Source organism: Budorcas taxicolor, chromosome 17 (genome assembly GCF_023091745.1).
Source record: "Budorcas taxicolor isolate Tak-1 chromosome 17, Takin1.1, whole genome shotgun sequence".
NCBI lineage: Eukaryota > Metazoa > Chordata > Mammalia > Artiodactyla > Bovidae > Budorcas > Budorcas taxicolor.
The window spans coordinates 18,935,372-18,961,205 of record NC_068926.1 but is presented as its reverse complement, the minus strand read 5'-3'; the positions used below and the strand labels follow the sequence as shown (position 1 = coordinate 18,961,205).

Below are 25,834 nucleotides of genomic sequence, written 5' to 3'. Positions count from 1 at the left end.
CTCTTTAGAGTCAATGATATGAGATTGTTATACCTCAAAGAATTATTATGCAGAACTTCATATATATATATAAACTCTCTTAAAAAATGATTCACTTGTTTCCGAGCTATACTAAACAGCATTAAAAAGAGATTTTTCGGTATATTGTTCAATTGGCGATAGCTATGTTGACACTTACAAAATGAGAAAGGTAAAAATAATGAACATTTCATGAGATGTCTACCTGTTTCCACATTCTCCGTCTCAACTTCTTGTTCTTCTGCCACATCTTGCATCATGTAAGTCTCATCATCATAAACCAGAACCTGGGCTGCATAGCCCTGCTCTAATCTGGCACTTGGAACTGGCTCCACAATCACTGCTGGATATTCAGAAACCTTTCCACTTTCCTACAAAAGCAAATTTAAAAAAACAATCAGCCTCTTTATTCACAAATTCTGAATTCATTTATAAATCCTTGAGTTCATATAGTCTTAAGGAGTTCAAATGAGTTTCATGTATTATAAATATGAATGTAAAAACCAAAGCAAGAGATGAAAAGGACTCATTTTAATCATCTTTTCAGGTCTCAAAAGGTGAGACATATGGTAAACATTTTAAATAGTCAGGGCTTTAGGATTAAGATGGCAAATTAAAAACATGCATATAATTTCACTCTCTCATGAAAGCCCACTAAAATGCAATAAAAGACTTTTAGACATAAACTCATAAGAAGAGATAAGAGCAACAAAACCTTGAAAGACTGATAGTGAATGGATGAATATTAATAAGTGGTTTAGCAGACCGAGGAAAGCCAAATCATAGCCTGGCAGCAAAAAATAAATGAGACACAACACACTTTACACTGGAGAATCCACAGAAGGCAATACCAATTACTTCTGGAAATAGAGGAGCAGCAGGTGGTGGAGAAAGAAGAGGGGGGTTAAAACAAGGAAGATTCCATTAAAGTTGTTTGAAAAGCACTTTTATTCCTAGACCTGCTCCCTCCTCCATGATGCTAGGCAACCGGCCCTTCCCCACCTCAGCAGAAGATTGGAGAGTTACTTTCTGGAGAGAGAAAAACAAGAGCATCTTTGAGGTACATAGGCACATTTACTAGTATCAATTCTGAACCCAAAGTAGAGTTCCCAATCAGCTTCTTAGTCCTCCGCTTTTAACCATGAGCAGACAGCCAAGTATTACTAGTCATCCAAGCAAAAGCCTCTAACACAAAACATACTGTTTACTTACATATACATTTATAAATTTATATTCTTCACAGAAATAAGAGAAGATATATCCAAAACGCAGGAACAAAATATAATTTAATAAAGAACATTAAAAAAATAAAGAGTTCTGAGAAATTAAAAACACAATAGCTAAAATGAGGCATGGAGGATAAAACTGAGGCAGTCTCCCAGGAACCAGAGGAAAAAGAGGAGAGAAACGGGAACACTACTCGAGGATCAGCCCAGGAGGACCAACTATCAATACCAAGCTCCTGAGTAACAGGAGGTTCAGAAAAAGAAAACAAGGGGAGAAAAAAGCTGGAAAGAAAGAAAAAAACTTTAGAAATTTTTGTAGCATGGAAGGATATGAGGTGACCATTTAAAAACATCTACCAAGTGTTAAGTATAAACAAAGAATGAGACCTACACTGAGGCACACCACTGTGAAATATCACAATTAAGGAACAAAAAGAGGATTCTATAAGATTCTTTAAAAAAAATACAGGTCATATACAAAGAATCAGGACTCAGACTTCAGTCTTCTCCACAGTCATACTGGAAGATGGATGACAATGGAACCATTTCTTCAAAATTATAAAGGAAAATTATTTCCAATCTAGAATTCTTCACCCAGACCATCTTATGAAAAAGTAAAGATATTTTCTCAGACATAAAAGATCTCTCAAAATGTTTACCTTCCATGCATCTTTTCTCAAGAAGAAACTGGAGAGTGTATTCCACTAAAAAAGTAAAAGTTTAATAAAGATGATAACCTAGAATATAGAAGGTCTAATATGGGAGAGAGGGAATACCAATGTTTAGGAGGATCGGATTGTGAAGAGAGGCTCCAGGACACCAGCTGTGCACTGGATCTGAAGGGCAACTACTTCAGTTGTAGCAAAGTAACTCCTGAGAGAGCAGGATAAACTGTCATCACCAAGATGACCACTGACACTGGTCCTAAGGACAGGATGCCCATAAGCCTATTCCAGATTTTTATTTATATTTGGGTTGTCTTGCTGTATTTACTCACTCCACCTTCCCTTGCTACCTGGATCAGCTGAGAACCTCCCAGATGTATTCTGCTTTATTCAATCTACTCCTAAGTTTTGGAAGACCACAAAGAACTCAAAAACCAAAAATAAACCACAGCACAACAGCACTCTTTCTGTATAACCATATACCTATTGAAGAAGGCTGCAATACCAAGCCTATACCCTAGCACTGCCATGTATCTGATCAAGATGGCCTTGTGTTTCCAAAACTAACTCATTACACTCCTCAAGGATTACCTGAGTAGTATCTCTGGAAGCTCAGTGAATCCGATGTCAGACTAGTTAGCCTGTCTCCCGGAAGCTTTTATTAACTATGGTAATGCTGTCCCTTCCTAACTCTAAAGCTAAGTACACTATGCATTTTCTCAAAGTAAATAATATGTTGTCTAGGAGATATCCAGAGAGAATAAAACTATAAAGAAAAGTAAAAGACTGTTAACACATTAAGTCAGGATCATGGCACCTCAGGGAACAGGTATGGGGACAGGAGGTACAGCACACTAGTGTTCTAAAATACCAATAATTTCTATTTTTCTAACCTGAATGATAGATACTATGTCCTTTTTGTTATTCTTAAGTTGAAACATAATATCTTATATACTCTTCATTTTCTATAAAATATTGCACAAATTTTTTAAATAAATTACAAAACAAAGATATGGTGAATTTTTAAAAAGAAAGTACATATTGAATATTAACCTTGAATGTCTTACTGTGTATAAGGCAAGAAATGAGTCCAACTTTTTAACATTAGAAAAAAATTCTTTTTCACCAGTTGGATACAGTGACAGTTGAATCTTCATGCTGATCAGGCTTCTTGATCAGCTTTATAATCACAGACTGCCGACAGTTCCACCCAGTTAAATAACAATGATTCATGAGAAGCATGGGCTTCCCTGATGGCTCAGATGGTAAAGAACTTGCCTGCAATGCAGGCAACCTGGGTTCAATCCCTGGGTCAGGAAGGTCCCCTGAAGAAGGGAATGGCTACCCATTCCTATATTCATGCCTAGAGAATCCCATGGGTGGAGGAGCCTGGTGGGCTGCACTACCTGGGGCTGCAAAGAGTCGGACACAGGGAGACCACATCCAAGCCAAGGAACACCTGAAGCTGCCAAAAGCTAACAAAGAGGCACGGAAGACATTCTCTCTCAAAGCCCTCAGAAAGAATCAACTCCGCCAACCTTGTTTTCAAACTCCTAGCCTGTAGAACTGTGAGACAGTGTCTACTGTTCCCAAAAGTGAAATTTCCATTTTTTGCTTCCATTATCTGTCCAAATCCTTTTTATCCACTCAGAACACAGTTCCACAGGGTCTTCTACAATCCTCTAATCAATTCTTCCGTACCAAATACTTCTAGAAAAAGTTGTTTCCCTATTGTCACTACTGTACATTATCCTGTATTATAATTACCTGTTTACATATCCAACTCCTTGACAAAGACAGATGACTAAGAGCAAGAGCCCATTTTTATATTAAGAGTCAATTACTATATCCTCAACAATATACATCTCATATAAACTAAACTGTCACTTTAAGGACTTGTAGTTTGGTTCAAAGAATGATATAAAGAAATAAATAAATCAGAGGAAATGATTAACAGAACAGTACCACTGTATGATTCTATTTATAAACATATTTCTTTTACATATGCATTAAAAAATCTGAAGAATATACCTCAAACTACTAATAACACTGTACAAGAGGTGAGCAGATAAAAGGAATTTTCATTTTCTCCATGTATCTGAATTTGTTTTTTACAACAATCCTGTATAAGAAAAATCAAAATACTTTTTTTTCCCATTTAAACAGAACAATGATAAAAAAAAGAGAAAAAATGAAAAAACAAAGGAAAAATAACAATTACAAAAAATATATATATATTAAAACTTATAGGGGTTTCAGTAATATAAAACTTGCAGGATAATATATCTCAATTAATAAAATAAATTATTTAGTTTTAATCAACTTTACCAATGTATTTTTATGTAAATAAAATGCAACCATTTTAAGTGTACAGTTTTATGGATTTCTGTAAATGTAGAAATCCCTGTAACGACCATCACCATCAAGAAATAGAATAGTTCTATCGCCCTAGGAGGCTCCCTTGCACCCCTCATACCAGTCAAACTCTCACAATCACCACCATACCACCACCTACTCCCTCATCTACTTCTCCACCCACGTGGGCAATCACCGATCTTCTATCTCTATAAATTTTCTTTTCCTAAAATTTCATATATATGGAGTCAACAGTTTTGCTCTTTTGCATTTGAGTTCAGTTAGCATAATGTTAGGGTTTATACTTGTCATTGCATGTTCAGTAGATCATTTCTTTTTATTGCTGAGACTCCCACTGTACTGACAGACCTCTCTACACAGGGCTGTAACCCTCCTACTGGGGCTTCCCAGGTGGGGCAGTGGTAAAAAATCTGCCTGCCAAGCAGGAGACACAGGCTCAGTCTCTGGGTCAGGAACAATCCCCTGGAGAAGTGCATGGCAGCCCACTCCAGTAATCTTGCCTGGAAAATCCCATGGACAGAGAAGCTTGGCAAGCTACAGTCCATGGAGTCACAAAAAGTTGGACACGACTTAGTGACTAAATAGCAGCAATACTCCTATTAATGTCTTGCTGTTCCCCTCCCTCCCTCTCCATACCATATTTACCTACAAATAAAATTACCAGATCATACGGTAATTGTACATCTAGTTTTAAAAGGACTGTCAAATCATTTTGCCAAGTGGTCACACTGTTTTACATTCCCACTAGTAATGCATGAAAGATTCAGTTCCAGTTCCTCTCCAAACATGCTCTGCAATTTTCACCATTCTCTAAGTACGTAGTAGTATTTCCTTGTGTTTCCACTTTGTGTTTCCCTGATAGCTAACAATATTGGGCATTTTAAAAGTGTGCTTATTAGCCATTCATATATTTATCTGCTCAAATCTTTTTCTAATTTTAATGGATTACCTCCAACTTATTATTATATATCATCTGAATATAACTCCTTTTATATAGTCTGAATACAGGTTATGTATTGTAACTCCTTTCCAATCCTTGGTTTGCCTTTCCCTCCCTCCTCCTCACCACACAGCATGAAGGATCTTAGTTCCAACCAGGGATAGAACCTGAGCCCCCTGCAGTGAAAGCCCGTAGTCCTAAACAATGCACCAGCAAGGAATTCCTGCCCTTTCATTTTATTAATGGGATATTTTTAAGGAATAGAAGCTTTTCATTTAAATGAACTTTATCTTTTTTTTTCTTTTTAACTTCATGTGTTTTATAATCAATCTAAGGGATTACTGCCTGTTTTAAGGCTGAGAAAATTTCCTCATTTTTCTCCATTTACACTATTTAAACATTTAATTATAAATACATTTAGAGTTAGTCACTGTGTATGATGCAAGAAAGGACTGTAATTCATTTATTTGCATAGGGATATACTTGTTCCACCTCATCTGTTAAAATGACTATCCTTTCTCCACTGAATTACATTAGCACCACTACTGAAAGTCAATCAGTCTTATACGGGACTATGAGATGTTCCACTGATTCACAGGTCTCTCAGTATACCAACACCACACTACCTCAATTACTGAATCTTAACAGTAAGTCTTTAAATCAGGTAGGTAAGCCCTTCAACTCTGTTCTTAAACCATAAATCTTCTGATCCACACCTATGTTATAATTCTCCCTTTATTCAGGTGTTTCATTTCTCTCAAGGAGAGCAAGGAGAGATAAGAAAGCTTTCCTCTGTGATCAATGCAAAGAAATAGAGGAAAACAGAAGAACAGAAAAGACTAGAGATCTCTTAAGAAAATGAGAGATACCAAGGGAACATTTCATGCAAAGATGAGCACAATAAAGGACAGAAATGGTATCGACCTAACAGAAGCAGAAGAGATTAAGAAGAGATGGCAAAAATACAAAGAAGAACTATACAAAAAAACCTTCATGACCCAGATAACTACCAGGGTGTGATCACTCACTTAGACCCAGACATCCTATAATGAGAAATCAAGAGGGCCTCTTTTTTTTACGAACAAAGCTACTGGAGGTGATGGAATTCCAGCTGAGCTATTTCAAATCCTGAAAGATGATGCTGTGAAAGTGCTGCACTCAATATGCCAGCAAATTTGGAAAACTCAGCAGTGGCCACAGGACTGGAAAAGGTCAGCTTTCATTCCAATCCCGAAAGGCAATGCCAAAGAATGCTCAAACTACCACACAATTGCACTCATCTCACACACTAGCAAAGTAATGCTCAAAATTCTTCAAGCCAGGCTTCAACAGTACATGAACCAAGAAATTCCAGATGTTCAAGCTGGATTTAGAAAAGGCAGAGGAACCAGAGATCAAATTGCCAACAGCCACTGGATCATAGAAAAAGCAAATGAATTCCAGAAAAATATCTACTTCTGCTTTACTGACTATGCCAAAGCCTTTGACTGTGTGGATCACAACAAACTGGAAACTTCTGAAAGAGATGGGAATATCAGACCACTTTACCTGCCTCCTGAGAAATCTGTATGCAGGTCAAGAAGCAGCAGTTAGAACCAGGCATGGAACAACAGACTGGCTCCAAAATGGGACAGGAGTACCTCAAGGCTGTATATTGTCACCCTGCTTATTTAACTTATGTGCAGAGTACATCATGCGAAATGCTGGGCTGGAAGAAGCACAGGCTGGAATCAAGATTGCCAGAAGAAATATCAATAACCTCAGATATGCAGAAGATAACACCCTCATGGCAGAAAGCAAAGAGGAACTAAGCCTCTTGATGAAAGTGAAAGAGGAGAGTGAAAAAGCCGGCTAAAAACAAAACATTCAAAAAACTAAAATCATGGCATCCGGTCCCATCACTTCATGACAAATAGATGGGGAAACAATGGAAAGTGACAGACTTTTATTGGGGGGCTCCAAAATCACTGCAGATGGTGACTGCAGCCATGAAATTCAAAGACACTTGCTCCTTGGAAGAAAAGCTATGACCAACCTAGACACCATATTAAAAAGCAGAGGCATTACTTTGCCAACAAAGCTCCATCTAGTCAAAGATATGGTTTTCCAGTAGTCATGTATGGATGTGAGAGTTGGACTATACAGAAAGCTGAGCACCAAAGAATTGATGCTTTTGACCTGTGGTGTTGGAGAAGACTCGAGAGTCCCTTGGACTGCAAGGAGATCCAACCAGGCAATCCTGAAAGAAATCAGTCCTGAATATTCATTGGAAGGACTGATGCTGAAGCTGAAACTCCAATCCTCTGGCCACCTGATGCGAAGAACTGACTCACTGATGCTGGCAAAGATTGAAGGCAGGAGGAGAAGGGGATGACAGAGGATGAGATGGTTGGATGGCATCACCAACTCAATGGACATGAGTTTGAGCAAGCTCTGGCAGTTGGTGATGGACAGGGAAGTCTGGCATGCTGCAGTCCATGGGGTCAAACAGAGTTGAACACGACTGAGCGACTAAACTGAATTAAATTTGTCTCAACAGTAATTTGTAGTTTTCTATGTACAGATTTCATTAAACTTCACCCTTGGGTCTTATGGTGCTATTAAATAGTATTACTTTTTAAACTTACTTTCTGAATTGCACTTTCCAATAATATATAAATACAACTGATTTTTACATGGACACCTATTCTACATTTACTTGTCAGTTTAACGGTTACACAGATTTCTTAGGAGTTTCTATGTATATGATTGCATCATTTAGCAATAGGGACAGTTTTATTTCTTCTTTTCCGATCTGCAAGTCTTTCATTTTTCTTGTCCTGTACCAACTTTGCCAGTGCAGTGTTGAATAGCAATGGTTACAGCAGACACCCTTGCCTTGTTCTCAACCTTAAAAGGAAAACATTTTCTTTCTCCATTAAGTATGTTTACTGTGGGTTTTTCACATATGTACTTACCAGACTGAGAAGCTGCCCTTTATTGCTAGTTTATGGAATTTGTATAACAGGTATTGGCTTTTAGCAAATGGGCTTTAAGTGGCTACTGATACGATCACGTGATTTTTCCATTTTCCTTTGTTAACACGGAAAATTACACTAATTGATTAAACCTACCTCCCTGGGATAAACCCCATTTGAGACATATGATCCCTTTTATATGCCCCGGGATTTGATTGCAAGTCTTTTATCAAGAATGTTTGATTCTATGTTCATAAAGAATATGGATGTGTAGTTTCCTTTTCCTATAAAAATCTCTGTCTGGTCGTGATATCAGGGTAATACTGACCTCATAAAATTCTCGTCCTCTATTTTCTAAAAGAGTTGTGTAAAATGGGTATTACTTCTTCCATAAATATTTAGCAGATCAAGAAAGCCATTTAGCTCTGTAGTTTTCTTTGCAGGAAAGACCTTGACTACAAATCCAAAGGTTACTTAAATATCTTATTTAAAAGATACCTTTTTAAAAGACGTTGATACCTTTTAAAAAGATTTCTTATTTAAAAGATAGAGGGCTATGCAGGCCTGCTTTTCCTTTTGGAATGACTTTCAAGGAATTGGCCCATTTCATCTAAGTTATCAAACTTACTGGCCTTCTTAATGTTTACTGTCTATCATAATGTATCTTTCATTCTTGATATTAGTGTATTTTGCCTTTTTCTTGTGCAGTCTTAGAGATTGTCCACTTTCAGCTTCATTGATTTTTATTTTTATTACTTTGTTCCTTCTACTTTGGGTTTGATTTGATCTTCATATTCTAGCTTGTTGAGGCAAAACCTTAAGACTGATTTTCCTTTTCCAGTGTAAATATATGAAGCTATAAACTTTCCTCTAAGCACCGCTTTGGCTTCATCCCTCAAACTTAATATACTGTGCCTTCATCTTCATTCAGTTTGAACATCTACTTTCTCTTGTGATTTATTCTTTAATCCATGGGTTACACTAATTTAGAAGTATACTATTTAATATGCAAGTATCAAAAAATTTTGCAATCACATTTTTTTGTTAATTTCTAATATAATCCTGCTTTGGTCACAACTTCTCTATATAATTTCGATCCTTTGAAAGTTTTTAAAATTACTGAGATGTGCAACCCAGCATATAATCTACTTTCGCTTAATGTCCATGTGCACTTGAATATGTATTCTGACACTGTCAGGCACAGTGCTTCACAGAAGTCCATTAGGTGAAGTTAGCGCATACTGTTATTCAAGTGTTTGATATCCTCATTGATTTTCTAATCGAGCTATCAATTACTGAGTGAGGAATGCTGCAAACTCTATTACTGTGGATTTATATATTCTTTCAGTTCTATCAGTTTATGTTTTATGTATTTTGAAGCTCTCATGTTGAATGCAAAAACATTTCGGATTGTTAAGTCTTCTTGAGAAGATGGTCCTTTTATCATTTATGAAATGTCTATCTTTATCCCTGGTCTTGTCCTGAAACCACTTCATCTTGTTTTATGGTTAATATTTGCATGGTATCATCTGTATCTATACTTTCACTTTTAAACTGTGTGGTTATACTTAAAAATGAGTTCTTTGGATGAAACTAACAGATTTGGCTTTTTTAAAAATCTAATCTGCATTTTAAACAATATCTTCATTTAAATTGGGCTATTTAGAATACTTATATTTAATATTATCAATAAAACAAGGTTTAAATCTACCAACTGCTCTGTTATTTACTTCATTTATTCCCTGTTCCTTTCATTCTCAGTCTTGTTTTTAATTAAGAATTTTTTTAGTATCCATTTAAATTCTATTTAATTTATACATAGTAATGGCTTACTATCTATATTTCTTTATTTTTTAGTGCTGCAGTAAATCTTACAATGGGCTTCCCTGGTAGCTCAGCTGGTAAAGAAGTGAAGTGAAGTGAAAGTCACTCAGTCCTGTCCAACTCTTTGCAACCCCACAGACTATGGCCTGTCAGGCTCCTCTGTCCATGGAATTTTCCAGGAAAGAATACTGGAGTGGGTTGCCATTTCCTCCTCCAGGAGATCTTCCCCATTCAGGGACTGAACCCAGGTCTCCCGCATTGCAGTCAGACTCTTTATCACTGAACAATCAGCTGGTAAAGAATCCATCTGCAATGCAGCAGACTCTGGTTCACTGAACCGTTCCTGGGTTGGGAAGTTCCCCTGGAGAAGGGATAGGCTACTCACTCCAGCATTCTTGGGCTTCCCTGGTAGCTCAGATGGTAAAGAATCCATCTGCAATGTCGGAGATCTGGGTTTGATCCCTGGGTTGGGAAGATGCCCTGAAGGAGGGCATGGCAACCACTCCAGCATTCTTGCCTGGAGAACCCCATGGACAGAGGAGCCTGGTGGGCTACAGTCTATGGGGTCACAAAGAGTCGGACACGACTGAGCGGCTAAGCACAACACAGCACGGAACTTACAACAGGCTTCCTAACATATTACAGTTTATATCCAACAATGCTTAATATAAAAGTTTACAGCACTGTAGTATTTTTCCAATACTGCCTCCCATCCTGTGTTCAACTGTTGTCATACATTCACTTCCTTTGCTTCTTCACATTGCAAACCCCATAATTCAGCTATTATATACATAGATATATATATAATTCAGTTATTTTTTTCTTAAACAATTATCTTTTTTAAAAATTTAAAACAAATTTTGGAAAATATTTACCCACACATTAACTATTTCTCTAGCACTTTTCAATGCTTTATGCATAAGTTTATGTATATATGCTTTAATTTGGTATCATTTTCCTTCTGCCTAAAGATCTTCATTTAACATTTCTTATCATACACATTTGTTGGTGATAAATGCTCTCAGCTTTTGTTGGACGGAGAAAAACTTCACTTTGAAGGACATTTTCACTGGATATGTAACTGTAGGTTGACAAGTTTTAGTTTTGTGAAATTTAAGGAAGTCATTATCTTCTGACTTGCATGATTCTAATAAAGATGTCTGCAGTCGTATCTTCATTCTTCTGTAGGTAATGAATTTTTTCCTCTGGAAGCCTTCTCCCCCCATGCTTCTCACTACCTCTTTAATTGGGTCTTTACTCAAAATTAACTGTCCAAAATGATTTGACCTTTCCAGAATACACGAATTTGAGTTTATCCAGCAGACTTTTCTTCTGTGTTGGGCTTCCTTTTTGTGGGTTTCCTTTCAGTGCTGTTTTGTTGTTGTTGTTGTTGTTGTTGTTTTATCACTGCAGCCTTTTTTCCCCTCAAAGCTTCTTCTGCGTCTTAATGCCAAGAGCCTTCTTTCCTTTCTTCCCCACCACAGACTTCTTGCCTGGAATCCCCTTTTCATCTGATCTGGCTTCTAATGCTGCTGCTGTCCACCTGAATTTTGTGGTTCTTGGTTGGGAGAAGAATGGTGTTTTGGCACATGGTCTTTGAGTATGAGTTTAGAGGCTTCAATGTGATTCTCAAGTTTTCCAGTGGATTCTTCTTCAAGCCTTTGCAGTGAATCTTCCTATGTGGTGCTTGGAGAACTCTCTGGATCTCTGGGGTTTTTAAGATTCTGCAAAGGTCTATATTAAACAACTTGTGAATGGGGAGTTTGCAGTTACTCTTTACACCAAGTGCCGAACAGCTCATCTAACTTGTGGAAAGCACTTTCAGTCCAAATGCAGAAACATCGTGCATGCCTACCAGGAGCAAGTTTCAGACACTGACTTCGCTTACACTAAACCGAGTAATTCCAAGGATGTCTCTGAAGCCTCTGATGACTTCACTGTCCTCGTTAAAGAAGATGCAGGGTTCCCTGTGCTGGATACAGTGACGGCTTCTCATTTTGCCTTCGCCAGTTCTCATTCATTGAGAAGCACAGATCTTTTTAATATCATCCCATGCCTTAAGTTTCTTCAGAAGCAAAACGATCTCTTTGATCTTCTTGCAGCCTTCAACTTTATCTTCAGCCACCAAAGCAAGTTCAGGATCTTCCTCAATAAGATGACACAACCAGCTCTGGTAACGCTGAGGCAGCCAGTGCAGAGCAGATAGAGTATCACTTCTGCGTTGTGTTCAGTCTAAAGTGCCAACATCACCAGGCCTTGATTAGCGCAAACATGTGGCCTCCACAACATGTATTTCCAAAAGCAGCCTGGCCAGAACAGTGAGTCCCACCACCTCATACTCTGGGAAATGGAGTCACAGCTCTGCCAGTTGCCCAAGACTCAGAACTGGTTTGATGACCTGCTAATTCACTGACAGCACAGAGCTGTCCATTGTTTTTGTGCAAGTTGGTGTGAGTAAAGTACATAATATCTGGTCAACTGGGCGCCTTGAACACAGCAGGAAAAGAGGCATTTTTCCAGATGACTCCCCCTTTTTGGAGTACTGGTATGTGAATGAGCACAGGCCATGGCGGGAGAGGCCACACTCCTCTCAACCCTGTGGCTCCCACAGAAGTTCTCTAGAAGCTTTTAAGATTTTCTTTTTGAAGTTTGCTTTCAGCAGCTTTATTCTGATGTTCCTCAGTCTGTTTACTCTCTGCTTTATCCTATTTAGAGTTTAAGATTCTCAGATCTGTGCTGTGCTTAGTTGCTCAGTCATGTCCATCTCTGTGAATCCATGGACTGTAGCCCACCATGCTCCTCTGTCCACAGGGATTCTCCAGGCAAGAATACTGGAGTAGGTTGCCATGTCCTCCTCCAGGGGATCTTCCCGACCCAGGAATCAAACCCAGGTCTCCTGCATTGCAGGCAAATACTCTACTGTATGAGCCACCACGGAAGCCCATGAATACTGGAGTGGATAGCCTATCCCTTCCTCCACAGGATCTTCCTGACCCAGGAATCAATCCAGGGTCTCCTGCATTGCAGGCAGATTCTTTGCCAGCTGAGCTACCAGGAAAGCCCCTTCTCAGATCTATGGGTTTCTATTTTCATCAAACTTGGGAAATTTTATAGCCATTATTTCTTTACATGCTTTTTATGTTCTCTTCTCTCATTCTGGGATTCCAACTACATTATGTTAGACAACATGATATTGTCCCACAGGTAACCAAGTTTTTGTTCACCTTTTTTTCTTTTTTCAGTCTTTCTGCACTTAATGATATAGCTTCTATCCTTCAAATTCACTGGTCTTTTCTGATGCAGTACCTAATTTATTTGTAATCCCAGTGAATTTTTCTTTTCATTTAGGATATATTTCATTTCTAGAAGTTTCACTTGGTTCTTTTATGTCATTTACACCTCTTCTCTGAGATTCATGTTCTCTTTTATCTTTCTTGAGCATGTCTGTAATAGCTGTTTTGGAATTTTATCTGTTAATTACGTATCTATCATTTCTATTTATTTTCATTGACAAATTTTTCTCCAAGTTTTAAGTTATATTATTCCTGCATCCTTGCATTTTACATGATTGGGTATTTCATATGTAAAATTTACATCACTGGGTACAATTTATACATTGCTGTCTTATTTTAATAATGTTTACTATGACAGTTATGTTACTTGTGGATCAATTTTCAAGGCTTATTTTGAAATCTTTCTAGAGCAAGTTTGGACTCCCCTTTATTCCAGAGCTAGTTTAGCTCCACTTATGTAGGCATGACCCTTCTGGAATCTCTAATGAGTGCCCTGGGCAGTTAACAAAAACCCTCTTTTCCAGCTGGTTGGAACTCTAGCATCTTCCAGCCCTGAGTGAACTATGTAGATTTTTTTCAGTAGGTTCCTGAGTTTACACCTTTCTGATCATCCTTTGCCTGGCTTCATGGAGTTTCTTACTACACCTGGGAACTCATTCAGCTAGGGGAACCAAAGGCTGAGTTCTGAGTTCCTCCTCTAGGCAGCTTCTTCCTTTCAGATACTCTGCCCCTCAAATTAGTTGCATTCAGTTCAGTTCAGTTGCTCAGTCATGTCTGACTCTTTGCCACCCCATGGACCGCAGCACGCCAGACTTCCCTGTCCATCACCAACTTCCAGAGCTTTGTTCAGACTCATGTCCATCGAGTTGGTGATGCCATCCAACCATCTCATCCTCCTGCCTTCAATCTTTCCCAGCATCAGGGTCTCTTTCAATGAGTCAGTTCTTCACATCAAGTGGCCAAAGGACTGGAGTTTCAGCTTCAGCATCAGTCCTTCCAATAAATATTCAGGACTGATTTCCTTCAGGATTAACTGGTTGGATCTCCTTGCAGTCCAAGGGACTCTCGAGTCTTCTCCAACACCACAGTCCAAACCATCAATTCTTCGGCACTCAGCTTTCTTTATAGTCCAACTCTCACATCCACAGATGACTACTGGAAAAACCATATCTTTGACTAGATGGAGCTTTGTTGGCAAAGTAATGCCTCTGCTTTTTAATAGGGTGTCTAGGTTGGTCATAGCTTTTCTTCCAAGGAGCAAGTGTTTTTTAATTTCATGGCTGCAATCACCATCTGCAGTGATTCTGGAGCCCCCAAAAATAAAGTCTGTCACTATTTCCACTGTTTCCCTATCTATTAGTTGCATTATTTCTACTGTTTCCTCATCTGTTTCATTGTTTCCCTATCTATTCCATTGTTTTCCCATTTTTAGGTGCATTAGCCTCTCCAAATTCCAAATTTTGGTTTCCTCAATACAGTGAGACTGTCTACGTTCTGTTTGGATTTCTCCTTCCCATGTTTTTCCATAAAGTAGATCCAAGCAGTAAGCCAGTGCAATTATTTCTCAGGAAGAACAGTTTTGCACCATCTGTGGTCCAACTGTCTTAATCCATTCATGTTACTATAACAAATACCAGACTAGGTGGCTGAAAAAAGCGGAAATTTATTGCTCACAGTTCTGGAGGCTGGAAATCCAAGATCAGGGTACCAGAATGACTGAGTGGGGGCCTTCCTCCAAGTCACAGACTTCTTTTGTCCTTACATGGCAGAAAGGGCAAGGGGTCTCTCTAGAGCCTTTTTTTCCCCTAGAGCCTTTTATAAAAGTATTGACCCCATTTGTAAAGGTTCCTTCCTCATTACCTAATCACCTTCCTAAAGCCCTACTTCCTAATACCTTCCTAATGATAATCATCTTTGGAAGTTTGGATTCAACATATGAATTTTGAGGGTTTCACAAACATTCAAGACCATAGCACAAATAAAAACTGTGGGCTCATACGTTTTGTTCATTTTCCTAGTTGTGTATGGTTGGAGTACAAATCTTGTTTCAGTTGTTCCATCACAACCTGAAGTGGAAGAAGTCCCAATCTTCTTTGTCTGGAAGCAGATGCTCTCTAAAACTTGCATTCATTTTGTTTTTTAAATATACCTACATTCTTTTTTATTTTTTCTGCATTAATTCCCCATTTCTATGAGACCTACATGATATGTATTTCCTCCTCAAAAACTGCTCTGGCTACTCCTCTGTTTATTCTTCCATACAATCTTTAGGCCCATATGATCAATTTCCCCCAACTGGCCCTAACATCTGATAGACATGGAATTAAATATATAGATTAATTGGAGGACTGACATCCTCCACAATACTGACCATTCCCATTTCTCTTACCCAAATACAAAATATATCTTTGTTTATTAAAGTCTACTTAAGTATCATTAATTAGTTTCCTTCAAACAAGTCCTATATATCTTTTACTTTTATTCTTCAACATTTTATTCGTTTTTGTTAATTTTCTGAAATACAGTTTATTTCCATGATTTTTTTCTAACTAATTACAGTCCTTAAAACAAAGCAAGATATTTTTATGTTAATTTTGTACTCACCAAACTATTAGGTACTCTTATTAGTTCTAATGGATTTTCCCCTTGGTTTTCCCAGGTGGTGAGTCATATTATCTACAAACAGCAATTTGGTCTTTTTAATATTTATATGTTTTTTCATTATTTTGTCTGATTACAGGAAAATATTAAATAATAGTAGTGCCCATACTGACTTTCTCTCCAATTCCAGAGAAAATACTCCAGTATTTCACCATTAAATAGGATTCTACCTCTTGATTTATATATTTTTTAAAAGAATATTAAGGAAATATACACTTATTTTATAGTTTTTATCAGGAAGGATATTGAACTTCATAAAATCCTATTTCATCAAGTATTTTATCCTAACCATTATATCATATGTCATATTAGTAGGGATATATATTACTTGTTTTCTTAAAATTGGATATCCTTATGTATCTAAATCCTATTTGGTAACTGGATTTTTAAATATATGACTATTTTATAAATGTATTACTATTTTATTTATGATTTTTGTATCCACACTCATTAATAAGATTACAGTCTACTTTTTTTGCTCTTTGTCAGAAACAGAATTATCCTAATTTTATAAAACATTCATATAAAACATAATCAAGAATAAAATTATAAGAAATAAAGCCTAAACATCACTAATAACTCTCCAAATGCCCACCACTTTTTTAATAATTAAAAAAATTTTATAATTGATTTAAAATGTGTTGCCCATCGTATTTTAAACATTTGTTTCTTCTTCAGATTCTGAAGCTAAGGTAATAAGGTCATTTTTTCCCCACCCCAGCCTACATTTTAAAGTATAAGTAGTATAGATATATATTATAAATACATTCCTGAATAGTAGCTTATAAGACAAAATTCTATCTTTCAAATACCACTATCCCCAAAACTCACTTTAAAAACTTGGGAGATATTACAGAAACTAGTGGCTTTTCTTTCTTCCAGGAATTTTCTTCCCCAGGTGTTTCTACAGCTCAGTCCCTTATGCTATTTAGGTCTACACTAAAATGCCACCTGCTCAGAGAAGCCTTCCTTGTCCATTCTAATCAAAATACCCTACCAATTCTCTATCTATCTCTAGCCCTGATTTATTCTTCACAGCCATTCTGAAATACTTTATCCCCAGCGCCTAAAAAAGTAACTGACATTCAGTAAGAGGTCAATTAATGTTTGTTGAGGGAATAAATGAAATGAAAGTAAGTAGGTATCCACATGACATAATGTGAACAAAAAGTTCCCGAGAATAGTTTCCTCCTTTCTGGTGCCACTCTTCCTAAAACGCCTATGACCACCTTTTAAGACTACTGCATAAATCATTAGTCAATAATGTCTTGACAAAATTATTTTCATTTGTCAGATTCTTTCTTTGGTAACAAACAGTTTGTCAAGCCATGAACACATGGGGTTCTATGTAAATGAAGGGACGTATAGAGAGTCTTCCAGAAACAAAGTGTTCTACTCATTTTCCCATAATGGTGGTACCCAGTCACCACAAGGTAAATATATTCTGCCAATTGTTCTTAGCAGCTTCCCCCACAGAATTAATATCAACAGAGTAAAACCATGGGGCAAAAGGAAAGTACTTGAAGAAGCAAGTCCTGGACAGTATTGGAGGGGATAGAAATCCCAAGTCTCTCATTTCTTGAGTTAATCATACTTGGAAGTGATCATACAGAAAGTGAAACTTCAAGAAGGAAGCAGAAATTGATTATGAGAATAAAACATGTTCTTTACCTTTGCTTCTCTCAGCAGATTTTGAAACAGTTTTAGATTCAAATACTACAGGGATATTTCAGTTACCAAGTCCACTGAAAACAAACCCACTGAATTTGCCCATAGCTATCTCAGAGGACTTAACAGACCTCTGAACAAACACCAAGCAAGCTAGAAAAAGAATCTAGAAAAAGAATCCAGACCCAGAACACACAGCCTGACATCCTAATTTGTATCTCAGTAACAGTACCAATAACAGCAGTATCTTCCACAGAATATAGAAAAAACAGATTTTTTTCCTCCATTTTCCCATCTTATCTCTGGCCAAATATTTGACCATTGTTGTGACAGTATTATTATATTTTAATTTAGATAATTCCCAATAGTCAGTCTTTACCGAATGGTGGGAATAAAAGCCAGGCCCTGAAAGTCCATGTATTTCAGGTACTGTTGCTTTCTACTCCTATCTCTTATTCTTTAATGTTATCAATAACAACAACAACAAAAAACAACCAAATACACTAAAATTGCAAAATTCTTCAAGTATAAAATTTCAAAACCGAGTTTCTCTTCTGATTTACAAATTATCTAAATTAAATTCTTAAATAAAAATAATACATACTTAAAATACAATGGATTCCCACATGAATTAGAATAATCAAAAGACAAAGGTAACAACAAAAAGAGATACAAAATTCTAAAGTAAGATGAATATAATTTAGGTATTTAGACACCATATTTACCTATATACTCTAAAATCCAAAACAATGGATTTTATCAGAGATTTAAATCTATTTCTCAACTAATACTATTGTCTTCTTTTTTCCCTCCTAGTTCATTCCAATATATTGAAGTTCCAACAACTCAGGCAACTCAGGCCCAGCACTACCTCCCTCAAGCTTCTAGTACCCAATTATATGAGGACACATGACAGAGATATACAGTCTCATGCACTATACATTTCTACTCTCAAATACCTGTTTCCCATTAAGTTCATTAGTTCATGCATTGATTTTATGAACAAAAAAGAAATTTAATACATTGGATGGCTAACCTCTTGATTTTCTACTCCACTGCTGGGAAGCTCCAAAACAGAACCTCCACTGTCAACCACTGCTGATGTCATTGTTTACTCCCTGAGGAAGCTTCAAACGCTACCAATCAATGTAATTAAAGGTTCATGGATGATTGTCAGTGTTATAGGTTTGCATTATCATGTTTTAAAAGTCAATAGAGATGGAGTAAAGTTGATATCCAGAAATCCAGTCTTCTTAAGATGATTAACCAGAGAGCCTAAAAAGAAGAATTTGAAAAATTATTTTAAAAAAATACAACGATATAAAGCAGCACGAACTATTTTGCAATAAAATTTTTTAACATTTGTATAAACTGAGAAAAAAAGAGCTAGGCTTATACAGCTCTGTGTCAAAAGAGGGCAGTTATGAGCATTCCTCTTAGAGCAGTCAAGTTCACAATCTGCAGTTCTTACCAAGCTATTGCACACTGGTGATCTTATGATGTTTATATTCTAAGAAATAAAATGTTACAACTTTCTCTCCTTATGAAGATATACTATTATTCCTGAAATATTTTGGTAAAAATTTCTGAAATTTAAAAAAATTTTATGCACTAAAAACATAAAATGTGCTGGACCAAGACAACTTCTAAAATTATTCACCTATTTAACAAACTAAAAGATGTATTGGTTTGTAAATATTTCAGTCCTCCTTGGCTCATTTGGTTTGTTTATGTATATGAATTTACGTTTATGTTGTTTGTTTACGTATATATATAAATAACTAATTAGAACTGTCTCTTGCTCACAGTAGCAGGCTCATTCTGTGTTCACATTTTGTATACTCTACAAGGTCTGTAATTTGAGTTACTTATACTTTCAAATACAATAGTTTGAAAATAAAGTAGTGAAATGACTTGGAATGCCTTTAATATTACTTTCTCATTCTTTCTTCAATAACTTTTTTGATATTGATTTAAAATGCAATATAGCAAATGGTTTCAAGTAAATATAACTCAAGTTTTTTCCCCTAGTGGAGATGAACAGCAATATGTACATCATCTTGATTTATGTATTAGATTATTTCTTAAAAAGTTACATTTTATTTGATTTTTGTGTACATTAAATATTGCACAAAGAAATCACAGGGCTTAATAGAATTTTCCACACAAAAATTTAAGAGTACAGAAAAACTAAGCATATTTAAAGAGAAAATAATCATTTCTAATTAATCATTCCATTAATAACATGTCCTATATTAAATATGAAAAGAAAATAATACAGAATTTCCCTAAACTTCTACAACAAATAGAAAATTCCTGAAAAAAAGCAGAAATTTCACCTCACTACCTAAGACCCATTCAGTACTATTTGTCTTTCTGATCTTAACAGAAAATGGGATAGGAAATATTTGTATCTTAAGAATAAAAACTAAGAAAAATCCTCAATCTCATCACACTGAATCTCACTATTATCACATAAGGTAACAATTATTTTCAATTTCTGTTTTCTAATCATACAGATAATAAAAGCAGAAATAAATTTTACTTACAATTTGAATGTTAAGTAGTCTAAGCATCCTTCACTTAGTTTCACAATTTGGCAAGAGTTAGAATATAAACCAGCAGTTCCCTGGAACTACTAGTGGGGGAAAAAATACAGTATTAATATAATTCTATTTAAAACATTTTACTCAAAATAGATGTGATTCAGACAATATGTACTTACTACAACAAATCATCTCCAAGCCTGACGGCACACATTTTATAATGAACGTAATAAATTATTTCTAAACTACTGAAGAATCAAAAGTTTTTTATCAGACTTAAAGTTTTAAGTCATCACCAAATGACAATTATTGAATAACAACAGATTCCCACATACACAGCCTATACCCCACATTATGGGCTATATTTCAATCAGCCAATAGAAGGATTTTAACACATGGCTGCAAGTATAACTCCAGAACTCCAGGAGTATTAAATCAAGTTTAAAAAGACTAATTTCAATAAAAAATAATTTAAACGAATTTTTAAATTAAAAAAGACTAACCCAGAAAACTGCCATTGAACAACATTAATATATTATTGCCTGTTAAACTTTCCTGCCATTCACTTTTTTGCTCACTCTTCAAAAGTTAGCATTCACACAAATCCAAACACTCCAAGCCTCCTCAAATAGCCCTTCCGCTTTTTAAAGCTGATCTACTGACCGATGCACTGGATTTTAGGCCTTATTCCATCAATTATTCCTTCTTTTTCCTTATTTTTCTCTTTCTTAACACTGGCTTCCTTTCCTCAACATCCAAAGATTTATAAGACTCTCTCATCTTTATTTTTTTTTAATTTCTTGGCCATGCCACACAACATATGGGATCCTAATTCTCCCACCAGGAATCTAATCCATGCCCCTATAGTAAAAGCATGGAGTCTTAACCACTGGACCGCCAGAAAAGTCAAAACCCTTTCATCGTAAACATGACTCCTCCATGACCCTGCATAGCCCTCTAGTTCCTTCCTTTCTCAGATACAGTTCTACTTTAAAAGAAAAAAATCATTTAAACTGTGCCTCCACTTTCTGATTTCTCAGGTGTTCCTTCTACAGAAGTTTAGTATCCATCACCACCAAGTGAAATTTTTATTAAATTCTGGTTATCAAATCCAAAGGATACATTTCTGTCTTCATAGGACTTAATGTCTTTGAAACATCTGACACTGTTTTTCATTCCCTCCTTCAAACTATCTTGAATTTATCTTCTCCCTCTCCAGATACTCTTTTTCAATTTCCTGTTGCAGACCCACCCCTAGTTTTCAAGGAGCTTTAAGAGTACAAATGTAAGCCCATATACCATGTGCCTAAATATTTTAAAGCTATAAACCAAACTAACAAGCTAGTAAATTTTATTCTATCCCACTATCTTGACATATATACTTTTTATAAAAATTTAAAAGGCTAAGTTCTGATTTGGCATTCTCAGACTCAACATCAATTGGGGGAAGAGGATGGGGAATGGGAAGACCATACTCCCCACTGCCCTGCAGCCTGCCTTTTTCTCATCCCATCTTTGGTTCCACTCCATGCTACAAGGAGCCTCATATATATACATGTGGACATCCCAGCAACATGTCTAACCTCTGCCTCCATGCCTGCAAACAGCTGCCACTTGGCCATCCCTTAGGCCAGAGATACATACATGTGGTACAGTCTAAGAGGAGAGAATCAGGGAAGAGACCTGTGTAGGACCATGTGGACCGGGAATTTGGGGATACAAATACTCTTAGCTTGATCTAGATATGGGTTCCAGATGGACTAGTCCCTCAAAATCTTAATCCTATCAGGAGCGGTATAGCTGGAAAAAGGCCAGATGAGGACCTCTAAAGCACAGGGGCCAGTCAGAATGGCTGCAATCCAAAAGTCTACAAGCAATAAATGCTGGAGAGGGTATGGAGAAAAGGGAACCCTCTTACACTGTTGGTGGGAATGCAAACTAGTACAGCCACTACAGAGAACAGTGTGGAGACTCCTTAAAAAACTGGAAATAGAACTGCCTTATGACCCAGCAATCCCACTGCTGGGCATACACACCGAGGAAACCAGAATAGAAAGAGACACATGTATCCCAATGTTCATCGCAGCACTGTTTATAATAGCCAGGACATGGAAGCAACCTAGATGCCCATCAGCAGACGAATGGATAAGAAAGCTATGGTACATATACACAATGGAGTATTTATTACTCAGCCATTAAAAAGAATACATTTGAATCAGTTCTAATGAGATGGATGAAACTGGAGCCGATTATACAGAGTGAAGTAACCCAGAAAGAAAAACACCAATACAGTATACTAATGCATATATATGGAATTTAGAAAGATGGCAATGATGACCCTGTATGCGAGACAGCAAAAGAGACACAGATGTAAAGAACAGTCTTTTGGACTCTGTGGGAGAGGGAGAGGGTGGGATGATTTGGGAGAATGGCATTGAAACATGTATACTATCATGTAAGAAACTAATCGCCAGCCCAGGTTCGATACATGATACAGGATGCTTGGGGCTGGTGCACTGGGATGACCCAGAGGGATGGCATGGGGAAGGAGGAAGGAGCGGGATTCAGGATGGGGAACACGTGGACACCCGTGGCGGATTCATGTTGATGTATGGCAAAACCAATACAATATTGTAAAGTTAAAATAAATAAATAAATAAAAGAAATAAAGTGTTAAAAAAATAAAGCACAAGGTCCAGACTAAGGTTCCCGCCTGGATAACTCTAAGGACAGAGTAACTCTCTAGTCAGTCCTGGCAGGTATTTCCAGGATGCCATCCCTCCCTAGTCCTCTTTAGATCTTCACACTCTCTCTAAACTAATCTAGACACTGCCCTGGCTTCACTCAAATTTCTCTTCCAGTCTAAACCCTGTTATGGGTGCCAGTTTGTCTACTAGATATTTTCTTGCCTATACTTCCCTGCAAACTTAAACAGCAAGCATCTATTCCAGGATATCCCAAGGACTACATTAATTAATTCAACCAATCAATAAATATTAATTGAGCACCTTTTATGTACTGGTAGTTTTCAGTTAGAGTTACAGTGGTGAATAAAGCAAAAGTCCTGGGCTTCCCTGGTAGCTGAGTGGTAAAGAATCCACCTGTCAATGCAGGAGACAAGGGTTCAATTCCTGATCCAGGAAGATCCCACTAGCCACAGAGCTAAGTCTGTGCGCCGCAACTACTGAAGCTGTGCCCTAGAGCCCTGGGAGCCGCAACTACTGAGTTCACACGCTGCAACTACTGAGGCCCCCTAGAGCCTGCGCTTTGCAACAAGAGAAGCCACCACAGTGAGAAAGCCGCACACAACTAAGAGGGCAGCCCCCACTTGCTGCAACTAGAGAAAAGCCTGTGCAGCAATGAAGACCCAGCACAATAAACAATAAATATATTTTTTTTAAGCACAAGTCCTTATCCTTATGCATCTTAAATTCCAGTGTGGAGAGAAAAAAATAAGCAAAATATGTATTACACATGTGCAGATGGTGATAAAGGCTAAGGAGACAAATGAGCCAAAGGGAGAGAATATTCAGCAAGGAAGAGGGTTGCAATTTCAAACTGGGTGATCAAGGAAGAATTCACTGAAAAAGTGACACATGAGTGAAAACTCAGGGAGTAGGAATGAGCTGTGCCAATGACTGGCAGAACTCAGGGGAGCTCCCCAGTGAAAGGAAAGGAAAAATTCAAGATCTTAAAGAGGGAATAAGCCTGAGTAGTTCAAATATCAGCAATAGAGCTGGAGTGAAGTGAGTAAAAGGAAGACAGAAGACGATGACAGAGAGGAAAGAGAAAGGGACGATGGGAAAAGGGAAACCCTCTCTGAGGACTTCGACTTTTATCCAGGGAGAAGGAGGATTTTATGCAGAGAGACGCCCTGATTATTAAAAGGATCACTCACCAGATGCTGGACTGAGAGCAGGCAGGAGGACAAGGCAGAAGCACACATCAGTCCGGAAGCTAATATCACAATCAGGTGGGAAGTGACAGTGACGAGGACCGAGCGGTAGTGAGTCAACAGTGAGCTTTCAGAAATTTTTGTAGATAAAAGAAGCAAAATTGGATAGCAAACTGGATATCGAGTGTGAATGAAAGAGTCAAGAATGACTCCAGAGAAATCAATCAGAGCACTTGGACTAGCCATTAAGTGGGATGAATAAAAGTGAGAGAAACCCAATATGTCCCAAACTAAATTTTTTCTCTGCTACCTCCCCCAAAGTATGACCTCTCCTACTGTGCTTAGCTCCATAAACCACACTATCGCCTACACAAGTTGCCTAATAAACAGATGCTAAAGTCATCTGCGGCTTCTTTTTTGCATCATCATCCTCATCCTCTTTCACTCTTGACTCTTCTCTATAATCTCATATGCTCTGCCCTAGCTGAGGTCCTTATCATCTTTTTGAAGTTGTAAGAGCCTCAGAATTTGCCTCTTGGCCTCTAATCTCCCCTCCTTTCCAGTCCATCTAACCACACCAGCAGGATAACCCAAGATGGAATAATGTCAAGCCCCTCTCAAAATTCTTCCACAGTTCATCATCACCTACAAGATGAGGTTTTGATCTTTGCAAGCATACTAATTTAGTAACAAGCAAGAGGCCTAGATCTCTTTTTCAGAAGTTATGAAATGTTCATTCTGATATGCTCCGGTATGGAAGTCACAAACCTAATCCATGCTCCCTTGTCCAGCCTCCTCTTCCCTTTTTACTCCCTCCATTGTGTATAGTAATACCACAGTTGTTTACAGCTCTCTATTTCTTCTCTCAACATCCTTCCTCTGTTTGCCCATTTGGCCTATTCCTAGCTGTCTTAACAGGTCTCAGCTTTAAAGCACCCGCATCACCAAAGGGATTAATATTCTCTGTAATTCTCTTCCCCCAATCCACATTATACACCTTCCTCACAAAAACATCAGGAAAATAACAGTTTCCAGCAGATCATCCACTTACCACCTCCGATGAACCATATCAAGCCCAACACTTAACGCCCTTCTTCAGAGCTCCTTGCTTCTCTTTACCGTCTTAACATTATCTTCTTACTACTTTCTCAAAGCACCAAGTTTAAACACCTGTGTATCCAGGTTTTAAAAATCTGTGATTTATACCAACTAAACCAGGGGTTTCATGCAGCAGATACACAGAAAAGATGTGGTGAATACAATGATAAACAAACATGTCCCAATAAGACAAATATCTTCACTGTTCACTACACAGACCAAGCTCACTCCCGTCCCTATCCTTTTGCTGGTTCCCTTCTCTCACAAGGAATGCCCTCTTCTTTGGTTATTCAAACTCTACCTGTCCCCCAAGGACAACGTTTCCCCTATAATAACATCACCTCTTTCTTCTCTCTACTATACCAGTTCTCTCAGTAACATTTATTAAGCACTTAACCACATACCAAATACAGCACTATGCCGAGAACACAAAAATATAAAGCTAGGACTCATCCTTCAAACAGCTTAGAGCATGGTAAGGAGAAAAACTTAAAGCAATTACATTAACGTAAATGTAAGGAAACTACAAAGTACAGTGGAAACATTTAAAAAAGGAACACCCAATCAGCCCTGGGGGGTGGGAAGATTCAACAGAGAATTCATTAGAGAGTCCCCATTTGGCTTGGGAAGGGGTGGAAGTTGGCATAACAATAAGAGAAACATCTTT

At 37.4% G+C, this 25,834-nt stretch overlaps 1 protein-coding gene across 4 annotated transcripts in view; it reads right to left on the bottom strand.

The window, feature by feature from the left end:
• ELF2 (E74 like ETS transcription factor 2) overlaps window positions 1–25,834 on the bottom strand; it is a 98,275-nt gene that overhangs the window by 52,986 nt on the left and 19,455 nt on the right. For all 4 annotated transcript variants that reach the window (XM_052654356.1, XM_052654358.1, XM_052654357.1 and 1 more), the window contains exons 2-4: window positions 20,178–20,266; window positions 18,665–18,903; window positions 224–389 (exon numbers count right to left, since the gene is read on the bottom strand). In XM_052654356.1, coding sequence (XP_052510316.1) covers window positions 224–389; window positions 18,665–18,736 — 238 coding nt within the window. In that variant the 5' untranslated portion in view covers window positions 18,737–18,903; window positions 20,178–20,266. The remainder of the gene's footprint in view (window positions 1–223; window positions 390–18,664; window positions 18,904–20,177; window positions 20,267–25,834) is intronic.